This window comes from Chrysochloris asiatica, unplaced genomic scaffold (genome assembly GCF_000296735.1).
Source record: "Chrysochloris asiatica unplaced genomic scaffold, ChrAsi1.0 scaffold00043, whole genome shotgun sequence".
Lineage (NCBI taxonomy): Eukaryota > Metazoa > Chordata > Mammalia > Afrosoricida > Chrysochloridae > Chrysochloris > Chrysochloris asiatica.
This window is the reverse complement of record NW_006408561.1, coordinates 907,734-918,444: the sequence shown is the minus strand read 5'-3', so window position 1 is coordinate 918,444 and position 10,711 is coordinate 907,734. Positions and strand designations below refer to the sequence as shown.

Below are 10,711 nucleotides of genomic sequence, written 5' to 3'. Positions count from 1 at the left end.
CTGGTCCTCCACCATCCTCGAAATTGTTGTTATGCTTGAGTTCATTGCTACTGCCATTGTGCCAATCCATCTCATTAGGGATTTTCCTTTTTTTTTCCTGAACTTCCTTCCACTTTACCAAACATGGTATTCTTCTCCAGGGACTGATCCTTCCTAATAACATGTCAGAAGTTTGAGAGACATGTTACTACCATCCTGGCTTCTAGGGAGCACTCTTCCAGCTGTACTTCTTCCAATACAGACTGATTTGTTCTTCTGAAATCCACAGTACCTTCAGCTTTCTTCTCAAATGTATTGATTTTTTTTATGGCCTTCCTTATTCACTGTCCAACTTTCACATACGTAAGAGGTTATTGAAAATATTTTGTTGACTTTACTAAGTAATGGTAATCTATGTGTAACTCGGCTGAAGTGGAAAACATATCAGTAGGTTGTTCAAGAAAGGGGGTCCATCATGCACTACTGCTGTTGTGAAGTGCTGTTGAGTCGATTCTGACCCATAGCGACCCTGTATAGGGTTTCCAAGGAGCAGCTGGTGAACTTGAACCACTGACTTGTGGTTCAAACAACTTTGCATCTAGTGCATTCGATCACAGCACTACACCAGGAGTCCTCATATGCTACTAGTGATTTTCAGTACGTGGGAAATTAACTGAGCTGTACACACAAGGACCATGGAAGCCATTCTAAAGAGTGTCCCATAATTTAGAAGGCAAAGTATTCAACCTGCACAAGTTTTGGTGTATAGTTGGACTTTTATCTTAAATATAATACTTTAAAACAAAATTATGATATTGATTTCAGAACACTCAGAGGCAAGGATTGAATAACAGAATGAATTTGCAAGGCACAGATCTTACTATGCTAATATAATAGGTTTTTTTTGAGAAAACAAAGAGTAGATAAAGGGAGCTGGGTAGACAACATTTATCTACATTTGCACAATGCTTTCAACTCTGTGCTGCATATCAGTGTGCTGAGAAATTAAGAGATGAATTGTATAAATGATGTGACAGAGTGAATTACTAGCAGCTTACAGGTTAGAAATAAAGGAATATTATTCTTTTAGATGCAGAAGTATATACACATTCACATACTGATGTATCTCAGGTTTAATCTGCAGTTAGACTAATTATCAAAATAAAATAAATGTCGATTATACATTAATCATTTTCAGAGAAAGGTCAATTTGATAGCATCCAACTATCTACACAACCCACATACAAAAAAAAATTTGGAAGCCAAACAATAAAGACAAAGAAACTAGCTAGTGATCTACTGTCACTTAAAAAAACAAAAACAAGTAAAATAAACTCATTTATAGTAATAGTTTACTTATGTTTCTTGGATGAAAAAAAAAAAAAAATCCAATGAGCTCAGTTAGACTTAGTGAATACATATAAGCATTGCCCTGTTTAACTTTCCATAGCTGTAATTCATTAGCAGAATACCCTATTGGGTGAGGTCCTGTATTAGATAAGGGCCATGATAAAATCTTTTGCCACCTAGCTGATGATGCCAACTTATAGTAACCCTGTAGGAGAGAACTGCTTCTCCTTACAACCTGAGAGGGTTTCCAAGACTATAATCTTCACAGAAGCAGACTGCCATACATACCTTTCTCATGTGGAGTGAGTGGCTGGTAAGTTTAAAACACCAACCTGTCAGTTAGCAGGCCAGAGATTTATCCACTGTCCACATAACAGAGATGGACTCCATTTTCAATAATGTTATTTGGAATCAACTGCAAGCCACAGCTTAGCAATTTACACATGGGTTTAGAAGAATAAAGGGTAAAGTGATCATTCAGTCATGGAATTATTCAGTCACTCATTCAGGAAATTGAGTCTCTACCAAGTGCTTGGCACCACAGATGAAAAACAGTGAATAATCTAAATTCTAAGGCCTCCACAATTCTGGAATTTGCCCATTGGTTAGGAGCATAGATTTGTACAGGTGCTAATTAAAAGTGCTATGGTTGGAGGAGAGAAAGCTGAGGTCATCTGCTTCCATAAGGTTGTTGCTGTTAAATGCTGTCAAGTCAATTCTGACTCAAAGTGAGCATGTCATAGGGTTTTCAAGGAATGGTTGGTGGGTTTAAACTGTCAACCTTGTGGTTAACAGTCCAGTGCTTATCCTACAGCACCACACCACATTTCTCCGTAAGGATTACAGCTTTGGAAACCTTATGCGGAAGTTTTACTCTCACAGGGATGTTATGAGTTGAAGTCAACTCCACATCAGGGGGATTGGTTGAGGAGGAATATTACTTTTTCAACAATTCTTAGGTACTAAAATGGAAAAGTTTACTGTAGATCACTGACTAAATATAAGGTCAGTTTTATGTTATGATAATTCAACACCAATGAAATACTTTTAACAGAACTACAATATAACTTCAAGTATTGATAATTAAAAGATTCATAAAGTATCTTTTTAAATGATGCATTAATTGTCAACATGTATATAAGGAGTCCTGGTGTGGTGCTGTAGGATAAGCACTAGAATGCTAACCACAAGGTTGGTGGTTCAAATCCATCAGTTGCAACTCGGAAACCCTATAGAGGGTCCCTATGAATCAGAACTGATTCGACACCACAAGTACCCAAAAACCATTGGTCAAGTATTCATATTGCATTTTTTCACAATAAGAAATTACCTAGCAATTTAAATTGCTACAGCCATCGTTTTTCAACTGATTATGATTTCAATTAAGGTTTGAATTAATGGGACCAGGCTAGTAGTAACTTTTACTATATATTTTTACTGTGCTGATTGATAATAAGAACTACACTTGTGATTTATAGTACTGCAGTGTTTTATAAGGGCCATTATGTTATCAATTAGTTACATTGATCAGAATATCACATACCTTAGTTGTTTTTGCTAAGTGCCATTGAGTCGTGGCAACCTTGTATAGGGTTTTCCAAGGAGTAGCTTGTGGGTTTGAACTACCAACCCTGTGGTTTATAGTCCAGTGCTGATCCTAGAGCACCACGCCAGGAGTCTTACTACATTACATAGCAGTAATAAAATATTATAATCTATGTAGACTGCTTTGCATCTTGTACTATATCTGTTTGTACTATGGGAATACCACAGCAGAACTAAAATCAGATAGGTGGCTTTCACTTAACAATGCCAAGATGTGAACAAAAGAAGATAATTATGCTGAGGATTCTTGCTACTGGAATTCACTTGTTTTCTTGATAAATCATAAAATTAGTTGATCCAAGACAAGAGCAACCAGGATTTCTGGGGGTCAAATCAGGCCAGGCCGATAGTCAATCTTAGTATACTAATACACATTTACATATATAAATTAGTTCACAAGTCTATTTATTTGTAGGGTTCTGCCATCTAAATCTACAGAAGCTTCCTTTGGATTTATTTGGGGGGGGGGGCTTGGTTCTGAAGGGATGCCGCGAGGGCAATTTTTTTTTTCCTGCTTGTCACAGTACTTTGGCAAAAACTTCAACTTTCAGTTTTATATAATAGCACTCAAAGCCCAAACTCTGGCACACATTATCAGAGCTTCAGCTTGTAGAAAGCTTGGAGAGGAAACAGTTACTTTGCTAATTAGCCAGTAAAGTAAAGTGACTGTCACAGTCCAAGCAGATCATCCATTTAACTCACTAAGTAAGATCTGGCTAGATCGTCCTTTAAACACTATAATTTACAACAGTATACATGAAGTTTCTTTGAAGGACAAAGGCAACATTTTCACTCACATAAGACACAGATACCAAACTAAACAGGAAATAAAAGCTTGTTAGGGAAGAAAAAAATATTTTTCATTTGTTTGCATGACACATTTCTATGATGGGTGGTTAAACTGTTTTTAAGAGAGAAGAAAAAATATGTAATCTATAAAAATTAAGACACAAATGTCTTACTTTGAATCAAGGCTATTTCTGACATTTCAGATTTATTATTATTCTTCTTAAGAGCTTTAAAAAACATTTTGTTGGCAAAAGGAGCTTTCATCATCACTGAGAAAATACTGTTAAAATTTAAATAATTTGTGTAGACTGCTTTGCATCTTGTAATATATCTATTTGTACTATGGGAATACCACAGCAGAACTAAAATCAGATAGGTGGCGTCCATTTAACAATGCCAGGATGTGAACAGCAGAATCCAAAGAAAATAATTCTGAGGATCCTTGACACTGGAATGCACCTGTTTTCTTGATAAATCATAATTCTATAATATATTTGTAAATTTTATCAGCTATAAAGATAAAAGTCAGAAGGAAACAAACCAAGACCAGCTCTACTTTATCATTTTATATCTTCTTCATTTCTGAGAACACAGAGTAGGATGTTTATAAACTAATTTCATGATAGCAAACAAAATTTAAGATATTAAACACAGTGTGAAATTGATACAATTTAGGTTCATGAAGTAGCTTGAGGTACCCCTAAAGGCACTTGCTATATTCTGTGGTCTACCCAGAAGTTCTGGTGTGGTGCTGTGGGTTAATGCACCAGACTGCAAAGCCATCTGAACTGCAAGGTCAGTGGTTCAAGCTCACCTGCTGCTCCTCGGAAACCCTATACAGGGCTATACAGAGTCACTATGGGTCGGAACTGACTTGATGTCACTTAACAACAACAACAGCCCAGGGAAAGAAGAAAATCATGCCAAATAAAGATCTTGCCTATAATGACTGCTTTGGAAAAACAAAACAAAACAGGAACTTTACCTTCCTCCTTTCTTCTTTTTGCTTCTTCCTCATTTCTTTCTTTGGCTTTTAATGCTTCATCAGCTTTCGCTGAAACAAAAACAATGAAATTTCCACACTTATTTTATGCCCATATCACAAGTTAAAATACTGGGAAAAGTAAAAATAATTCATAATGTGTGTGTGTGTGTGTTTTTTTAATGTCTGAAGTAATCAGAAGAAAGAAACAAATGGTTAAAAACTTCAGGTAGACATTTTAAAATCTATTCAGAATATTTAGAATATTTCTTTAGAATCTTTGCAGTCAAATTCATGATAATTCTGTACAAAAAGAAAAATATTTGAAAAATATAAGTTTAAATGATGGCATGCCAACTGGAAAAAATTGTTGAGGTCATTAAAAGTCATTTGATTTGTCGGTATAATGTGTCCACATAAGAAGCTTGCAATGTCTATAGAACAGTATCAAATTAAGTAGCATATTATTTTTTTTTTCATTGCACATCATGGCAGCAGTTCTTTATTCATGTTATGACAGCATTTGGTAAAAAGAATCTTTTTCCCTCTAGAAGCCTCTTCCCTTATTACTTAATTATCTACTAGTTGCTCAACTGCAGGGGTTTTCAAACACTTTACTACAGATGTTAAAGAAGATTAAAAATATACAGCACAGTAACAAGGGAATATCAATATACTCTGTAAATTAATTAAATTTCTGTTCTAGCACATCATTTATTCCAAAGCATTAACGTCTCAAAGGAGCGATTCTCCTTTATTGCCGTCTCACTGCCTGATGAGTGAACTAAGTGAAAATAAGTCTCTAATAGCATTATAGTTGATGAAACATTAAGTTAAAAAAGTATTGCCTCGTCAAGAGAAAAAGAATCAAACTGTGCCAGCATTAAACTTTGGATGAGCCCTTATTATAATGATAGCAGCAATACAATCTGTGATTTAAAAAATAAATATACTTGCTCGTCAGCTTTTCTGCTGCATGTACTTTTCTTATACAAAATCAACATATCATTTGGAAGCACAAAGCCAGGTTTCAAAAGAGAATTTAAAGAAAATACATGCCACATACATAATTATTTTTCTTCCAAGTATGGTTTTTCTTCACCATCAATATTGACACTTTCTTAAAATATAAAAGTTATATAATGATGTTATGAAGTGCTATATCCAATTACACAGACATCTGTTTCCATTTACAAGCTTTTATACATACTTAGACTGCATTTAAAGTCATGAAATATTAAAACTTTTATGCCACTCTTTATCATTGCACGAATCTATTAAATTAGATAATAAAAACAAACCACCAGTAACTCTAAAGACTTTTACTTCATTTACACTTTATTCTCCCTGGTAGAAGGACAAGGATAATAGAAATTCCATTTAAATTCAATTTTGGTTATATGTGTAATTGTAGATATACCCCTTGAGTCATGTAAAATGCTCAGCTTATGTTTCTTTCAAATTATCCCGCTCAGATTCACATTCTACTCCTTACAACCGTCTTCAATATGTATTAGCAGAGCTCATTAGACTGAAATTTAATAATGCAAACATCAGGTGGATTTCAAGAACCTCCATTAACAACGTAAGATGGATTGCTTATATATAGCTCTTGGGCCAACTGGGCACAATTTAAATTCAATAAACTACCCTGCCTAAATCTGATTTATCTATTTCTCTATGCGGTTTGTCCTTTCTTACTGATTTGTTGCTATACATGGACAATTCATTGGAATATTGTTTTAGGTTTTGTTTTTTTTTTAAACTGCAAATGGCTCTTGTAGTATGGTTAAATATTTTATTTAATTTAGTTTTATGCTGTCAATCAAGATTCTCAAGTATGTATGCATGCACGTGTGTATGTGTAATCTTTTGAATAATGCTGAAATAGTGCAGACAACAATTCTAAAAGTACATGTTTGAAAATTTTTATCAATAACCAATGTCCGCAACAAAAACATGAATGAATTCATTTATTCCAGGGGTGGGGAACATCCGACCCGCATGCTATATAAGGCCTGCAAAGTCATTTGGTCTGGCTCTGCCAAGGCAACCACATTTCCAGCCATCCAAATATTGTTAAGTGCTGTCGAGTCAGTTCCGACCCAAAGCAACCCTGTATAGAGTTTTTGAAGAGCAGCTGGTGAGCTTGAACTGCCAACCTTGCAGTTCAAACGGCTTTGCAGTCTGGCGCATTAACCCAAAGTGCCACACCAGGACACAGAGCAGGCTAATTTTTAAGTTGACAATTTTGCATGGCCTGAGAATGATGCTATAAATATCCAATGGCCCTTGGCAGAAAAAGGTTCCCCACCTCTGATTTATTCAAATTAGATCGATCATAAAATAAACTCACTAATTTGTAAGGAAATATGGAATAATGTTTTTCTTCCTGACTACTTTATGATGCTATGATTTAAATGTGAATAAAGGAAGAATTCATGGACATCCATATATGATTTAATTTCCTGACAATTTTTACATTCTGTAAAAGATAGCAGTCCCATTTTACATATGATGATACTGAAACTCAATAGACGTGCTATGACTTTTTTGTCCAAAGATTGCAACTGGTAAATAGCAATTCCAATTTTTTATGATCCATAATGATAATCTTTGGAATTTATAGCAAGATCTACTCTAAACCATATCATATATCAAAACTACATACATCTTACATTATCTCTGTATACAACTTCCAATGGCTTGATTCTTCCAAACTCCCAAGTTCACAGTCTCCTCCAGGTTTTGTTTCCTTTCCTCCCTAACGTGGATCCGGAGACAACCACTTCAATTCCATGTTCATGTTGTTGCTGTTGTTAGATTCAATCCAATCAGTTCTGCTTCATAGTGACCCTAAGCGACAAAGTAGAACTGCCCCACAGGGTTTTCTAGGCCATAGTCTTTGTGGGCCCTAGACTGCCAAGTCTTTCTGCCATAGAGCCAAGCTGGGTGCAAGCCTCAAAACCTTCTGTTAGCAGCTGAGTGGTAATCATTAGACCACTTCTTCCCATGTTCAACAACACCCTCATTGTTTTCCTCATGCTTATATTTTACCAATCTGTTATCGACACAGCTGACCATTTTCCTATTTTTGGCACTCCTTAATGAACAGTATATAAATATGATTGCCACGCCTAAAAAAACAATTATTTAGGAATTAACACAGACTCTTCCTTGTTGGTCCTCCCTAGTCAGTACCGAGTTAACACCCATTCTCTAACTGCTATGCTCTTTAATACAGACGAATATCATCTCACCAGCCCTTCTGACTTCCTTTTATTTCTAAGCCTCACTCTCATTCACTTCCAAACTTGTATGCTCACTTTTTAAGAAAGTAAATCCACTCATTTGTGCTTTAGATTGTATTCCTTCAGGAGTCTTTCTGATTTCTAAGGGCCAAACCCTCTCTTTTCTACCAACAGACAATGAAAGCATGCAAGTATGACAAATCCTCTACACTATAATACAAAGTGACTTCAAAAAATTCATGAAAATGAAATTAAAAGGTAACGGTAATTTTTCACAAAACTTTGAAGCCCCCTTGTATTTACTCTTATTTTAACCAACCTATTAACTATTCTTGTTCCCATCAACTTTTGTCCTCATAGTTTTTGCAATAATCCCTAAAAATTCTTGTTATAGCCAAATTAAGATGTTATCTCAACTTACCCCTATTAAGAGTTTCTCCATTTTTCAAACAGTTAAGCGAACAGCATCTTTCTTAAAATATGCACCTAATTCTGATAATTCTTTCTCAGTCATTTTTGGCTGTTGTTTCTTTTACTCACCTTTCATTTCTTAGACTTCAACAGACAATCTAAAAGGTAACCCATATGTCTATCAGAGCCATATTTCTCTCTGGTTCTAATTCTAGCCCTTCTCCTCATCTTCAAAACTTGTCCTCACTCCCCTTTGCGCCCCCAGTTACTTCTTGATACTACACCTAGATATTTCAAAGTCATGCCTATGATTGTACTCAAGATCTTTCACTTTAACTTGGTCCAATTCTTTGGTATTTATTTATTCTTAAGGTTTTTATTGTGGATTGAATGAAAGTTTACAGGGCAGATCATCAGTTTTACATTCAACAAATCATACTCCTTGTTTTATTACGATGATTATAATCCCATCCATGTACCATGAGTTAACAGTATTTCCCTCTATTCAATTTAGCTTTTTTTTTTTTAAACAAACAAACAACAAAACAAAACACTCAGGCATATATAAAAATTTACATCTCCAAAGGGCACATTCTACAAGTCTGCCTCCTGGCCACTGTCTCTTAGTCCCTCTCTTCCCATGAATCTAGAGTTCTCAGCCGCTCCATCTCTCCATGTCCCCATCTCTGCCTCTGTCTCTGGCATCCCTGCTTCTCTAGGTCCTGCATTCTGCTTGTGCTCTTCTCCCTTGATGATCCTAGGTTCCTCTGTTTCTGTACTGTAAGCTTAACCACTCCCCTGCTTTTGTTACAAAACTTCTACCTTTACAATTTTAACAGTTGCAATTAGTCATGATAACAATTATTCACTATTGTATCATATGAAATTTATCCCCATCTCTTTTCACCAGGCCCATCTATACAAGATGACAGCTATTTAGTGGGGACTCTTTCTTTCCCCCCATACTCTTAAACGAAACTCCCTCTTGAAACCTTGTAAGCTATTCACTTCGTGCCTTTATAGCCCCCTCATTTTAGGTAACAAATGTCTAAGTTGCCCGTCCCTATCTACCCAGTGTACAGAGGGGCTAGCATTGATAGTTGATGTGAAGACTCCTTCCCTCCTTGTTGGTATTTAGAGTTACTACACTAAAGATCGACGACCAGAAGAGTTGTGGGATGACATCAAGAACATCATACAGAAAGAAAGCAAAAAGTCATTAAGAAGAAAAGAGAGAAGGAAAAGGTCAAATGGATGTCAGAAGAGACACTGAAACTTGCTCTCCAGAGTAGAGATGTTAAAGCAAATGGAAGAAATGAGGAGGTACAAGAGCTGAACAGAAAATTTCAAAGCTCAGCTCTAGAAGATAAAGCCAAATATTACACAAAATGTGTAAAGATCTGGAATCAGAAAACCAAAAAGAAAGAACACGCTCAGAATTTCTCAAGCTGGGGGAACTGAAGAAAAAAATCCAAGCCTCGACTTTCATTACTGAAAGATTCTTTGGGCAAATTATTGAATGATGCAGAAAGCATCAAGAGAAAATGGAAGGAATAACAGAGACACTGTACCAAAAGGAAATGGTTAATGTTCAACTGTTTCAAGAGGCAGCATATGATCAAGAGCCAATGATCCTGAAGGAGGAAGCCCAAGGTGCACTGAAGGAATTGGCAAAGAACAAGGCACCAGGAATTGATGGGATTAAAATTGAAATCTTTCAAGAAAGTGAGGCAGCACAGGAGGCACTCACTCATCTCTGCCAAGAAATTCAGAAGACAACTCTCTGTCCTACTGATTGGAAGATATCCATATTTGTGCCCATTCCAAAGAGAGGTGACCCAACTGAATGTGGAAAACATTGGACAATATCTTTGATATCCCATGTGAGTAAAGTTTTACTAAAGGTAATACAGAAACAGCTGCAAACGTACATTGACAGAGAACTTCCAGAGGTTCAAGCCGGATTCAGAAGAGGCTGTGGAACAAGGGATAGCATTGTTGATGTCCAATGGATCTTGGCTGAAAGCAGAGAATATCAGAAAGATGTTTACCTTTGCTTTACTGACTATGCAAAGGGTTTTGATAGTGTGGATCATGACAAGCTATGGACAATATTACAAAGTATAAGTGTTCCGCAACACTTAATTGTGCTCATGAGGAATCTGTACGTGGACCAAGAGGCAGTTGTTCAAACAGAACATGGGAACACTGAATGGCTTAAAATTAAGAAAGATGTGCGACAAGATTGTATTATTTCACTATACTTATTTAAACTGTATGCTGAGCAAATAATCCGAGAATCTGGGTTATATGAAGAAAAACGTGATATCAGGATTGGAGGAAG

The 10,711-nt window shown here is 36.0% G+C and overlaps 1 protein-coding gene across 1 annotated transcript in view; it reads right to left on the bottom strand.

The window, feature by feature from the left end:
* The window catches only part of RSRC1 (arginine/serine-rich coiled-coil 1), a 534,244-nt gene that overhangs the window by 95,878 nt on the left and 427,655 nt on the right, over positions 1-10,711 (bottom strand). The window contains exon 6 of the mRNA XM_006861773.1: positions 4,709-4,777. Within this exon, the coding sequence (XP_006861835.1) occupies positions 4,709-4,777 (69 nt within the window). The remainder of the gene's footprint in view (positions 1-4,708; positions 4,778-10,711) is intronic.